This window comes from Penaeus vannamei, chromosome 31, assembly GCF_042767895.1.
Source record: "Penaeus vannamei isolate JL-2024 chromosome 31, ASM4276789v1, whole genome shotgun sequence".
Lineage (NCBI taxonomy): Eukaryota > Metazoa > Arthropoda > Malacostraca > Decapoda > Penaeidae > Penaeus > Penaeus vannamei.
The window spans coordinates 22,993,314-23,008,313 of record NC_091579.1 but is presented as its reverse complement, the minus strand read 5'-3'; the positions used below and the strand labels follow the sequence as shown (position 1 = coordinate 23,008,313).

Below are 15,000 nucleotides of genomic sequence, written 5' to 3'. Positions count from 1 at the left end.
GAAGGAATCCTTTTACTGTATACAATCCAAATATGTCGAAAATATGCCGCGGAACCTCACCTCTAATACTCAAATTTCCCCCATTTGGGAAATTGCGGGGTAAAATATTAATAATATACGCAGAATCATTCACTATATTGTTTAATGTAGAGGGTTGTGCCCCCTGAGACCCCTATCCCGGAGGCTACCGCTCTTCAATCCCCGCAATGGAAGACAAAGAAGCTCAGCGGATGGGTAGAACTAACGACCGACATTCAGGAGCGCCCGATGCCGAGTCTGTCCGACGCTCTATCCAGTAACTGATTTTGTCTAAATTATTCAGATTTTACCCCGCAATTTTCCTAGTTCCCTTTATGCCCTCCCCTGCTACGTATGTGAGGTTTTTGGCGGTTCTGCGAGATGCTTCCTCGTGTATGTGTACAAGAGGATGAGACTTCATCGATACCAACATCGCCGCGGTCGGTTATGCGAAGGTATTCTGAAAGAAAAAATACTGAAGTGATAAGTGATTACCTGTATTTATTCCAATAAGGTAATAGACAGGTAACGTCTATGTGTCTTAGCTTTTATATAGCTGGAGTAGAAACATAAAATGATAAGTGATAACTAACAAAACCAAGTTCAGAAAACTAGCTATTACTAACTACTTGATCTACTAATTAAATTAATACTAATTAATGAAAGATAAGGAAATACGTTTCCAATGATATTGAATTTACTGGATATAAATCTAATTTTATTTGTAATGTAATAGCATTGTTCAATAGAAGATGGTAGTTACTGATTATGTGGAGTGCGCAAGCTTAAAACTTTTCTTAACAAATACGTTGGACTATCACTTTAATCTACGAACATTAAATGAAATGACATGATCAAATAAAACAGAGAGCAACGGAAGTATTATCGATGCGCCCTTCTATTCCATTCCGGCTCCTATAGAGGACCTTTTCCCCATGGAATAGTACCTGATGAAAAAATTGGATTTAGAGTTTACTCATAACATTGGGAATTCGTCGTTCATCATCCCTGTTTACGCAGTATGAATCAGAATGATTCGTCAAATCAGTCGTTAACACGAAATGTTTTCTACTTACAGTCATCATAAGAACTAATGACTAAATCGAGCAAGAGTCAAGGGGACCCCAAACAGTAGCTCTCAGCTCTGGTGGTGGCCGGGTTGTGGGAAGATAACAACGAACAGCAACCACCAATCTAGGTCTGTTAGTATGGGTGGTCGGAGCCGTGGTCAAAGGAGAGGCGGGGTCGGAAAACCAACAAATCAATTTAGATAGGCTAGTTGATGGAGGGGTAAGCCTTAAAGCTCCTAATAACGGTAAAATCCGAGATAAATGGGGAAAAGAAACGGTCACCCCCCAGGGTCTCCATAAGGTGGAAGGGCTTGGCAATTAACCAAGAGAATACCGTGCCCATGACTCCCATACGCCGTTCATGACTGACACAAAGCCAGCCTTTCAGCACGGCTCTCATACCATAGGAAATGGACAGAAAAGGGGGATGAAGGAGATACAGAAGCGGAAAGGGGGAGAAGTAAAGACCATGCAAAATTAGTTGAAGCGAGGGGTAGGGGTAATCTCCTACGTCGCGCCACAGCCTCCGTCTCCTAAGCCTTTCGCGAAAACAACGAGCAACGGATTGCAGGGGGGGGGGGGGGTGCTGATAATAACGGCATCCTCATGTCGCCATCGGCTTTTACGCAGTTCGTTACCTTTATCTTGATTGCTACTAAAATGGAGAAACCTGATTCGCGTAGATCTGTGACTACAGAGGGAACAAGCAATCAGAAGGCAAGCTCAGTAATGAGTTGATGAGCTTCATCCAGGCAGCAGCACCAGGTCTATCAATTTCTTCCCTGAGACAAAAACTAATAAAAATGTTAAGGCCTAATAACAGTCGTCAAATCTAGCAAAAAAAATGATGGGGGTTTTAGTGCACTTTTCCGGAACAAAAACCAACACATCATCACTATGCTAGAAGATCATATAGCACTATAGAAAGGTTTCGTACTGAAAAGGGTAAAGAGGGATGTTAGTTGGTGATAAAATGTGCTACACATCAAATATTGTATAACAGTTCAGGGTAGCATGGCGCTGAAAGGGGCAAAGAGGGGTGAGGGTAGAGATGGTAAGTAGGGATTAACAAGGGTGATTAATTAAAGGTGTCAAAGGAAAAAGTGTGGGATTCTGCAAGGATGTTCATTGAATAAGTTAGAGGGTACCAAAGGAAAGGGGGGATGAAAGAATAGTTTTAGGAGAAATGTCAGGAGAGAATCCAGGGAACAAAAAGGTCTCGCATGTGTATCCATCGTGAAGCGGAAAGGATAACACGGAAAGAAGGGGGGGGGGGTGATGTAGATGAAGCAGGAAGGAATGAGATGTGTTGAGAGGGAGTGGACGGGGAACATCAGTAGGAAGATGGACATCAGCAGTCACGTTGAGTGTAGAGAGAATGGAAGCAGAGAGGTTAGAGGATGGATGAGGTTAGGCATGTTATCTTGGGTCATGATTAGATAGCATTGAATGTCCACAAGAGCTTCTGAAGTGGAGTAGGTTGTGGAGGTCTGAGAAACGAAGGTTTTCTTATGAGGGGGAGAAGAGGGTAGGAGAGGATGAGGGGGAGCGTTTAGATTCTCTTCTGCGATGAGTCGAGCCAGGAGGAGGAGGGGTAGGTACCGGGGAAGTAGAGATTGGTGTGTCTGGATTCAGAATAGTGGTAAAGATTAGCCTAGGTTTAGAATGCTAAAATAATTTGACTGGGGGAGGGAGAGGGGTAGAAGTGGGGTGAGAAAGAGATACTAGGAAGGATGTAGAAACATCTTGGGAGGGAGGGGCTGAGCGAGTGACAGCACAGGAGCAGAGAGTAAAGGAAAACCTAGTCTGCGTGCTTCCTGTCTGGCCTCACGTAAAGTAAGGTCAATTTGCTAGCTCAGACTCAAACTTGTTAGTAGGGCAGTTCATATAAAATGCATTATGGGAGCAACCTCAAATCGGCACAAGTGGGTAATTATGTAGAGCAGTTTGATCGATCATGACCCGGGTGGGCACATAGAGGACATTGGGCTGTGGAACGGCATGGTTTGGCAGGGTGGCCTATACGCCAACAATTCTGACACTGACGGGGAGGAGCTTGGTGTCGTTGGACAGGGAGGGACAACAAGGGGGAGGTCATGTCAACGGAAAGTAATCTTGGCAGTACTGGTAGAGAACTTACGACGGCCTCTAGGGAGGATGGTGTAGCATTGCGCTGATAATACATCATAGTCCACAAAGCGGGCGGGTAAATCTAGATAATTTGACTAATCCTTGCTGTAGAGAGACAGGTCCTATACAAGTATTGAGGGAGGAATGAGGCTGGGCAGGAATGGGTTGATAATACTTTAGCTTGGGATTCAGACGTACCTGTGACAAGGCAAGAACGACCGGAGCAGCTACAGAAGAAAACTTTGTCAACTTGTTTTTGACGGGATTACTGGAAAGGGAGTGTTTTGAGAGTATGGAGCTGTAGAGGGGATCACAAAAAATCACTCCCATTTGGTACTTGACAGAGTATTTAAAAGGTTTGTAGTGGTGGGGGTAGTAAGAGGACAGGGACGTGTAGAGAAGAAATAGTAGTGTTGAGTGAGGTAGTACTGCAGTGAGATGGACCATACTGCTGAGAGAAGTAATGAGGGAGGATGGGGTAGTAGATGAATTAAGCTGTGGTGGTGGAGGAAATGAAGGATGCTGGTGGAGGGTAAATGTTTCCAGGAGACTGAGTAACGACTTAGGTAGATGATATGCAATAGACTGATGTGATAGTAAACACTGAGGAGGGGGTAGTGGCAGCAGTTTTCAGAGCCGTGGTCAAAGGAGAACCTGGGGTCAGGGAACCAGGAAAATTGAAATCAGTAGGGCTAGTTGATAAAGGGGCAAGCCTAAATGCCCCCCAATAAGGGTGCAAAAACTTCATTACAGCCCATAGTAAGCCTGGAGTATTTTAGAGAGAGAAATAGTCCATCCCTCAGGGTCTCTTTGGGGGCTATGGGCTTGACAACATGGGAAAATTGTGCCTAGGCCACTCATGACTGCCACAAAGCCTTTCATCCCTTTAAAACGGCTCTCACACCTTGAGAAGTGGATAGTGGAAAGTGTTGGAGAAGAGAAAGAAAATGAAAAGAGAAGAAGAAGCATGCAAAATTAGTTGAGTCAAGGGGTGAGGTCTAAGGCAGTGGTGATCCCCAGCATTGGGTCCCAGTCTCTGTCTCCTAAGCCATTACCCATGGCACAACAGGCATGACACAAGACGTTCAAATATCACATTTCTAGTATCATAACATCACATAAACATATATGTAGTTGTATTCTTATAAAGCTCCTTATTTCATTTTCTGTAAATAATGAGCCTGGGCATTTATGTTCTTTTTTTAGACACTTTCACGTACACAAATTCTAAATATTGAAGTATTTATAGGTAATTATTGACCTTGCATGTATACACACACATAACATACCTTGACTTGCTTGTAGCTTTAAGATTTAGGAGTATCTATCAGAATTCATACTGAGAGTCTATTTGTATTTAAAATGGCTATACGGCTGACCTAATACTGGATAGACAACCATCCAGGACAAATGATAAGTTAATGAGAGATGAAACTGCAGCTGAATCTGATTTCTCATTTTGCAATAAACCTACTTTGCGCATAGTGGACTTTCTGATATTTCGTCAACAGCTATTGCCCTTCCAGTCTATTAAAAAAAATATGATTGAGCCTGCAGTTTAGTCTAAGTTGTTCAAGATTTGTGTGGCTGTCTAGATATTTGCACACTTGGCAATAGCTGTTTGCTGATTGGATGTGACAGCCCATGCTAATAACAATTTCTTTCCTTTACTTCCATTGCTTGGGCAAAGGAAAAACTAGAACACAATGATAAACTTATATTCTTAATGGTAGGTAGTATCTTTTCTGTAGGTACAAATTCAAACATAATAACATTTTTAAATCTGCAGAATTTACAACAATGCTTGTTGATAAGTCAGCTTTGCCCCTATAACTCAGGATTTATTAGTCAAATATATCATGGAAATCCACTCATTGATATTTTTACAATATACTTATTTTTAAACTGCTTATTTCTAAAACTTAATACATAAAAAGAAATTCCAGTTGGAATACTACATTGGTGTATTCTGTATGCTGACAAACCATTAAAATTATGTCAAACATTTCCTTAAAAAGTCATATCTAGGGTTTTACATTACCCTTTTTAATGCTGATACAGTCAATTTACCTGTAATTCAGATTTTTACTAAGCATGGTTTATCTGGCATCTTTACAACAAGAAAAAATCTATGGTAATGAAACTAACAAAAGTTACATTCATTTCTTTATTATCATATTATATACACTCAGACTAGACAAATATTAAGACCATTAATAATTACATTATTACTAATCTCATTTTCAATTGACAATAAATCACAGTAAAGTATTTTCATGATATATAGAAAAAGATATCAAATGTAAATTACTCCAAAGATGATTATCTAAGCAACAAAGGATGAAATGGAAATTGAAGTTAGCATACACACAGGATTCAAAAATGAGACAAAACCCAAATTGCAATTAAATGCCAAAAAAATAAATGGCTCTTTTCACCTTGCTTGCTAAATTTGGGATCCTTCCTTGCTGTTAGCAGGAGAAAGAACTACATGTCAGATTTCATACTAGGAAAACAGGGACAAAAATTAACAAGTTTGGAAATGCTGATTGTCAGGTTTTTCAAAGTAAGATTTCAGAGACAGCTTCGACGAGGGGAGATGCCTTAGTGTGTCATATAGTATCTCGAGTGTGTTTGTACAAAATGCAAATATTTGAACTTTATTATGTTTTTTTTTTTCCTTACAACTTATACCAAAAGTTGAATACATGTGTTGTGTGAAATTCTTGGTAAAATCCTTTGTTGCTTAATAACCTATGGTACATCTAATACCAGACATAATTTCTGATATCAAATCAATGGTCTTAAATGCATATACAAATCAATCAACAAAGCTATACTGTATAGCTGCTTGTGCAAAAAAAGGGAAAACATCATGGAAATTTTACATTTCTAATGTCTGTTTTACTCAACTCTTAATAACAAAAAGCAACTAAACAGTCTTACCACCTGTTCAAAAGAATAATCTGCTCAAGTTCTCAAGATCATCTATACTATAAGTCACTTAACATTTTGGATTGAAGTCAGTTAAAATAAACCTTTTCTTCTCTAAAAAAAATACAAACAAAAATAAGCCAAATTTGTGCTTCAACTGCAAGCTTATACAATACATTAACTTTAAAATAAAAGCAGAAGAGAATGTACAAAAAGACAACATGCTAGATCAAACAGAAAAGTGTCAGTTCATAAAGGAATGCATTCTTTCATGGACCCTTAGTAAGAAACAAAACAACAAATTCCTTCTTTGGCTCTGTCTTTAATTAATAAAAAAGAGAGATATCTATTCAAATAACAAAACTGTTCAAATAAAAAGTCATGCTTAATGTGGACATAAATGCACTTGCATTAGCAATACTATTCCTGACCAAGTCAAATGCCATTTCAAAGATAGTGGTAGAAGGTGCTGACTTTCTTTATATTTCCTTCTCTACACCCTTCTGCATTGATCTCTAACTATAAATGAATTGTTAAAACACAGGGATAAGATCTTAAATTAAATGAATGTATAACTAAGCATATCTACTATGCCTTTAATCCATATAACAACTTGAAATTATAAAAATATAGCTTTAATATAATGAAACAAAATTGAGGTGCATATTGCAGAAAACATCTCTCCAGCCACTAAAGTCTTGTTCATGTAACCAAATTCCATAAACAGATGTTACTTCTTTCTATGAAAAGAGCAAGACAATAAAAAATAATACAATGCAAAATATCATCAGAAAAAGAAATGTTCTATATAACTTACCAGAACCACTAACCATCTTCACAACACTTAACAAACAAACCTTAACTTCTTGACAACATTATGATACTTGAAACAAATTGTTACTGTTGTGTAAACATATATAGTGGGTATAAGAATGCCAGTATTCATGTTTTTCGTTTTGTGCATTGGTCTCCGTGTCCTCTCATATAGAATGATGAAACATTATTCACCAAATAATGAAATATAGTTCCAAAGAATGTGAAAATTATTAGCAATGAAGATGCAAACCTCAAACCATGATAATATTTTTGCTTTGCACTTAGCTGCAATTACCTTTTACAAATAATTCAATTTTTTGAGGGGGCATTCTTGTAATAGTAATTCCTCTGGCTTTTTCTTCTTTATCCAAAAATCCATGGATATTGAGGCAATTCCATATCCATTAGCTTTAGTTAATGTATAGAAAAATATGAATCATACATTCTATCTTTCTTTTTGCAGTGATTCCTACACAGGAATCAAGTCAGAATGTTTCCAAAAGATTTGAAGTGCATTCAAGTTTTTTAAAAGTACAAAGCCATATCAAATCTAGTGTTGTCTGAAGGATCAAATATCTGTCAGTTCCAAACACTTATACAAGTCTCACATCAAATCTTTTCCTTTCATGTTTCATTCTCAAAGCATTCATTTGAACTTCTGAAGTCGATACAATGCAATATATCTAAGTCAAAGAGCCGATATCTTGAAAACCACATGTTCACTTGCCTGTGGGATCTCCAGACATTTGTTTCACTCCCTTGGTTAGGATTCCTCAGACATGTGCTCTTGTAGGTCAGCAAGATCATTTTCTTTTCTTTCTGCTTTTTCAGGAAACCACACATTTTAGTTGAAATTTACATCCACTGCAGAATACTCCTACCAGTCTAAATTTCTCTTGGTTAACCAGTGCAACGACTTGAGTATGAGGCCAACATCGAGCTGTGCAATCACTCAATATAGGTTTGATAAGCCTCTGCTTCCTCACCAATGTTACTGCTAATTTCACCATTACCTCTACAGTCTATGAAACTCCTCAGCACTGCTATAATTCTTTTACTCAATGTTTCTGCAAAACTTTTTAAATATCTAATGTCATTCACCTATACATTCAAGGCTTTTTATAAAAGTTTGATCTACAGTGCTAAACTCTTGACCTTAAATTACAACTAAAGAAAAACAAACAATATAAGCAACTGATGCTGAAGTTTCAACTGTACTAGAAAACAAAACTAAATCAGTGTATGGTGTTAACAAATTGCTCCTGTCCACACATCTCATGATTCTGTGATTTTCCTTTTCTTTTAAATATATGTTAAGTATTCAAAGAATGCTTAACTGAATCACATCAAGAGTGAAAATAGACATTACACCCTTCCAATTAAGTAGTTATCAAAGTTGGAAAAAAAGTCACTGGTTATTTTTCATTCTTCTATATATCTTCTATCTTGACTTTCTGATATAATCCTTAGCTAGGATAACTTTGTTGGATAAAGATCCATAACATTAAATAATATCAACTGTTTAAAGTTAATGTTAACTTCTGGAATGCTTCTGTTTAGACTATGGGCTACCAAAAAAATATGTTCAATTCTTGAATTATATCAATAACTGTTAACTTCAAAGATGAAAAAAAGGAACAATTGTAATTTTGTATTCCAATAAAACAAAAATCACACAAAATACTTAGAAATAATAGTAACCTATTGGATTTTAAAAGGTAATATATATATTTTTGTTAAAATGAAATAATAAACACAAAACTTTCTTTTGAAGAAAAATATCCAAATCAACTGTAAAATGTTCAACAAAGATTTATACTACTTTTGGTAGTTATTAGTTAACAAAAAATTAAGCATAATTCACCTGTAAATACATTTTCTCGCTGCTTATTTCTAGGCTACAAACTATCCTACTGCTTATCTTTGTTAAATTAATTGTACATTGGTAAAAATTTATGCCTGAGCTAAACAAAATGTAATTTAGAAAATCAAAACATGTCCCAAGTAACCACAAAGCCTTACCTGGTTATACCATATTCAACAATAATACAAACACCTGTGACAACACTCAAGACACTAAGCATATCCAGCAGTTTTAAATCAAACAACAATATTCAAGAGGGGGAAAAAATCAAACGTGATGGAAAAATCTAATAGACACTCGTGTGGAAATCTGAACACAAATTTCTCTGCCATGAACATATGAAACCTTCTCATTTCCTTGCCATGCATACTCTTCAAAAGAAGCAGTGTTATGACTTGTCTCAATTACTTTTACTTTTGCAATCCCTATCTTACACCCTGTTTAGGAGCAAATATTTTACAATTATCACAAAACCTTACTTGATGAAACAGTAACAGACATGTATGATAATATTATCTATCATATAAATCACAATTTTGCAAAATATGCAATCATGTGAAAAGTTTTCCAAATCAACTGTGTTCAGCTCATAACAATTTATTTCACTGCTCTGTCAGTACGATCCTTCTGTGGAGCTACAATGAAAACGACTAATTCTAGAGTTGATGCTTCAGTGGTATGAAGGAGTGAACCTGATCATGATTGATATTGGTAGATGAAAGGATATGGCTCGAAAAGATGTCTTGACCAGACACATTAGTTGATCAGAATCAATGTCATATGTGAGTTTCAAGGGTTTGACGTATTGGCAGTGTCCTTTCAGAGCACAAATATCTGGTGGTGATAAGAGAGCATGTTCTCCACGAAGAGGTTAATGGGAGCAATGGCATTCAGGGACATCTGGCCTCCCCGTGGCCACACCAGATTCGGCCCGAAGACAACAGCCAAGTTGCTGGCTGTCATCTTGTTCAAGTCACTGCGATCCATCACCTGGTGAGAAAGAGTTTATTTGGTGATATATAATAACATGATTATAAAATCAAGCTCTATCCTAGATAAAGCATTACAATGGCAGTCTGAATAAGTGTTTAATCTTGTTCCATAATATGTTATTCCTTTTAACAGACTGAATATCTAATGAGGCATGTCTTCAGACAGATAATAAGTGAATGAGTTTCATTGTAGCAGCTGTAATAAAAATTACAGTGTATAAGTTACATTCTAGCAGCTGTGAAAAAAAAAATAATAATAATAAAATAATAATAATAATAAATGCTACTTTAAAAGTAAAAATCTACGAGAAATTAACAAGAACTTAATCATGTTACCTTCGACAAGAAATTAACAAGGAACTTGAGAACGAGGTAGTTGTCCTCCGGTAACTTTTCCAGAAGAATCTGTTTGATACTGATGAGGCGCTCACTCTTACTCAAACCTAAAAATACAATGAAATTAGAAAAAAACAAAGATTTGACATAGTAATAAAATAACAATATCTTTGAACAATAAACTTTTCCATTTCCAAGATAATCCTAAATAAAACAATATCAATAATGAAAATCATATTGAGGAAAAGCAATCTCTTGAAGATATGGGTTTGCAATTATATAAACCGTTATTCAACACATTTTGCTTTGTGTCACAAGACATAGTTCAGATATAGTAATATCAGACTTAGTTAAATAAGGCTGTAGCATGGTTATCTTAGGCAGTCAGCACTGTATCCGATTATTTTCACTGCATGGGTTATATATGCGTATTTTTATCAAGGCACAATACCTTAGAGAATGTGACCATATGTTGCAGCTTGGTTTAATCATTAGGTTGGCATTTAGATACTGTATATCCATTAATTATCATTATCATCATTCCTGAGTACATCAACAAGATATTCAATGTTGAACTAACCTTTAATAAGAGTTTAGATTAAGACTTGAATTAGAGAAGTTAACAAGATTATAGCTCATTTGTTTAGTTTAGATTGCTTTCTTTTGTAAGATACAGGCAAGATTCAGATGGGATCTATGATCCATTCTACAGATTTAAGTGGAAGAAAATGTTGGTTTCAGAGTAATGAGCTTTGAAAGGATTTTCAGACTAAATATATATCTAGCATCAGATAAAAATTAAAAATATTAACAGGTAAACTTTGCTTACAATAGGCAGACTATAGTAAGGTTTCATTAATATACTGAAAGAGTTAAGACAAATGAGTATAGAAAAAAATAATGAAAATTGTTTAAGCTATGTAGAATTAAATATCATTATCATTATTGGCAGTAATTTTGTATGTTATATAAAGCACAGCATGTCAAAGTTGCTACATTATAGAGCATAATAAATAGATTATGCTTCTATCAAGCTAAAAAAAAAAAAAAAAGTCTTTTGTATGGGCTCACTTTATATTATAAAATCTGTTAACTTGTGATTGGATTGTTTAAATATCTTAGTACAGACTGAATCTGGCAAAGATTTGAATCAATTTAGATTCAAAAAATATTTTTTGTAAAGATCTTAGTACAAGATATTCAGTATCAAAGATAAACACCAGACACCTTGATGCAAAACCAACATCAGTATCCCAGTTGTATGAACACACCTTGGAACTGGATAATTTCATCGTAGAGCTCAAAGGTCATGAGTGGTTCCTCAAGTTCCCTCAGGAAAGTCTTAATGATAACAGCTGCAATGTGTACATCAGTCTCCAGTACAAAGTTAACCTCTTCACCCTTGTTGAAGCGTTCCTGGACACTCTTTACCACAGCTGCTGCACCTGAACGACGGAACAGTCCTTCCGTCTCCAGTGCTGTGGAAGAAGATTTGTGTTTTAAACAGTTACAAAGAGAAACTGCATAAAATAGGTTCATGTATCAATCCTAGTAAACACATCAAGGACACTATAATTGGATGAATGGGTATAAACAATACCAGTTGAAACTTTCTGTTATAATAAATACATCTATCTGTCTGCTATTTTCATAATTGAATCTTATTCTAGTACTAGAACATTCTATCTATATATTTCATTCCCTTTCTCTTTCACCCATGGACTACCAACAGTAAATATACTTATATACAAAAGGGCATTGGCACTATGTGAAGTGATTTTTTTATGCAGTGTATGTTTTTTCTACTGATCAGAATCTGTAGATTAAAGATTCTTTAATGTTTTAAATTATGTTTTATTTCTAAGTACATTTTTTTTCAGATTACTTCAAGAAGTTTATGAATTTTCTTTAATGAACATTGACTTGGTTGCCCATGAGCTGGTCCCAACTCATTCTGGCTAGCAGATAATGGGTTACACTTGTAACACATATCAGCAACAAGACTGATACCTAAATATAAAACATTTAAGGAAATTAGTATAAAAATTAATACTAGCTACATCAGGATGAAATGTATACAATCTGTACACGTGGACTGAATCTTACCATCAGGATGGTCAAGGAATGTTATGCAGTTCTTTAGCACAGGTGGAATGGGGTCCTGATTGTTGGCATCTTTGATGTACTGCAGAGATACCCCAAACTGCTGTGTAGGCAATGGCTTGTTTGTCCCTGATCCTGTGGTTTTGGGCAGACTTTTCAACTTGGCAACAAGTTGTTGGTCATGTCTGGAATAAACAATAAATGTTAAATTAGTATATAAAATTCAATCATAAACTTGTTTTCTTTCTTCTTTAACATCATACAGATATATACACATGTGCATATAATGCACTTTTCAAACTATCCAGAAATACTTACTGTTGGACACACTGTGGAATAGGTAGCTGGCTAAGGTGAAGATGCTGCTGAAGTTCATGTAGGTAGTTCACATACATCACCTTTCGTCCAAATTTGGCACTGTAAGTTAAATTCCAAAATAATTAAAATTTGTGGAAAAAAATAACATGAAACTGTACTTCCTAAAGAAAATCCATACCATGACTAAAATACAACAATTCCCTAATATGAAGCTTTCACAAAATCAAAAACATACAAAACATTGACAAACATATTACCTAATGGCAGGCTTGAAGATATTGTAAACAACGCGAATGAAATTGGTGGGATGGACGAGATAAAGGGCCTTCAGATTCTTCTTGTACTTGCGGTCCAGGGCCTTGTACGCCGACCACATCCACGACACAGGAGGTTTGTTCTTGCTGTTGAGGCCGTAGTGGAAGTAGACCAGGGAGTAGTCCTGCTCCACATACTGGTCCAGGGTGAACATCAGGTACCTGCAAGTGGCAAAAGTGTTAAATTGCAGTACAAACATTTGTTATGACATTATATTCCTGTAAGTATATCTGAACATCAGATGCTTCATTCTCTCTCTCTCTCTATGCATGCATGGGAACGGAGTGTGCACATATGTGTGTGTGTGAGCAGGGATATCAATTGGAAGGCTAGCGGGTGCACCTGCTCCCCCAAGACCACAATTTTTTACTCAATTACTAAATAGCATGTAAGTAAGTCTAATTATAACTAAAAATCCCCCTTGGATAACTCATTTTTCTCTTTTTTTTTTTTTTGCCTTCCTTATCTAACCATCCTTTCTACCCTTTATGAAAAAGCAGTGTGTGAGTGTCTGTGAAAGTGGATGTGAGAATGTGAGTGTGAGTGTAAGTGTGAGTGTGAGTGTGAGTGTGAGTGTGAGTGTGTGTGTGTGTGGGGGGGGGGGTTGAGCTAGAGCATGCATGTTTCTAAATTTTTGTTTGCTTTCCTCTCCTAACCATCCTTTCTACCCTTTATGAAAAAGCAGTGTGTGAATGTCTGTGAAAGTTGATGTGAAAGTGTGAGTGTGTGTGTGTAGGGGGGGGTATGAGCAAGTGTACACATGTACTTACATACAACAACAGAAGTCACAAACAGGTATGCAAGCAAGCAAACAAACAAACACACACACACACACACACACACACACACACACACACACACACACACACACACACACACACACACACACACACACACACACACACACACACACACACACACACACACACACACACTCTTACTCACTCACTCCCACACTCATATTCATACTCAAACTCATACTCACTCTCGCTCATACTCACTCATACTCGCGTAAGCGCAAGCGTGTGTTTGTGCTAAATACGAAACTTCTAGACTTAGACCAATTAAAACGTCTCGTCTTCTTAAAATTATCCGCTGGCTGCATAGGATATTAAGAGCAAACCAAATAGCCTGGCTTCTTCCCTTGCCTCTGCCCCTCCCCTGGACCCCGAGTTCGCTGCCTTAGCCTTTCCTTAAGCAACCTAACCTTTTCCTATCTTCCTTTTACAGGAGCGCTACGCTGTTCACGTGTTACTTTTGTATGTTCATCAAATTTAAAGGGACCTTGAGGCTTACTTCGTTGGCATTTTACAAAAGGTTGGAAACGATTTATCGAGTTTGGTAAACACTTTTCTAACGTAAAAATCCAGAAATAAATTTGTTTCTTTATAATTCACATAATAAGATATTTTCCTATTTTAAAACAGTGTTCTTTTAAATTCTGAAATGGCTGATTTTCCCTGTGATGATTTACCTGGAATAAAGTGATAACTTGTGGCTGGAGTGACCATTAACTTTATTTACTACACATACCCAAAGTGAGTGCGTGCGTGAGTGAGTGAGTGAGTGAGTGAGTGAGTGAGTGAGTGAGTGAGTGAGTGAGTGAGTGAGTGAGTGAGTGAGTGAGTGAGTGTGTGTGTGTGTGTGTGTGTGTGTGTGTGTGTGTGTGTGTGTGTGTGTGTGTGTGTGTGTGTGTGTGTGTGTGTGTGTGTGTGTGTGTGTGTGAGAGAGAGAGAGAGAGAGAGAGAGAGAGAGAGAGAGAGAGAGAGAGAGAGAGAGAGAGAGAGAGAGAGAGAGAGAGAGAGAGAGAGAGAGAGAAGGGAGGGGAAGGGGGGGAGGAAGGAAGGAAGGAAGGAAGGAAGGAAGGAAGGAAGGAAGGAAGGAAGGAAGAGAGAGAGAAAGAGAGAGAGAGAGAGAGAGAGAGAGAGAGAGAGAGAGAGAGAGAGAGAGAGAGAGAGAGAGAGAGAGAGAGAGAGAGAGAGAGAGAGAGAGAGAGATATCGATAGATAGATAAGAAGTTAGGGAGATAGATAGATAGGCTGAAATATAGAAGGATGAAAATTAAAGAGAAAAAGAAATGGATAACCAGACAGATATAGATTCG

At 37.1% G+C, this 15,000-nt stretch overlaps 1 protein-coding gene across 5 annotated transcripts in view; it reads right to left on the bottom strand.

Moving 5' to 3' along the window:
- Positions 1-5,371: 5,371 nt before the first annotated feature.
- LOC113821008 (rho GTPase-activating protein 8) overlaps positions 5,372-15,000 on the bottom strand; it is a 168,050-nt gene continuing 158,421 nt past the window's right edge. For all 5 annotated transcript variants that reach the window (XM_070143962.1, XM_070143963.1, XM_027373434.2 and 2 more), the window contains 6 exons: positions 12,839-13,057; positions 12,582-12,680; positions 12,267-12,448; positions 11,432-11,638; positions 10,161-10,267; positions 5,372-9,822 (listed from right to left, as the gene is read on the bottom strand). In XM_070143962.1, coding sequence (XP_070000063.1) covers positions 9,652-9,822; positions 10,161-10,267; positions 11,432-11,638; positions 12,267-12,448; positions 12,582-12,680; positions 12,839-13,057 — 985 coding nt within the window. In that variant the 3' untranslated portion in view covers positions 5,372-9,651. The remainder of the gene's footprint in view (positions 9,823-10,160; positions 10,268-11,431; positions 11,639-12,266; positions 12,449-12,581; positions 12,681-12,838; positions 13,058-15,000) is intronic.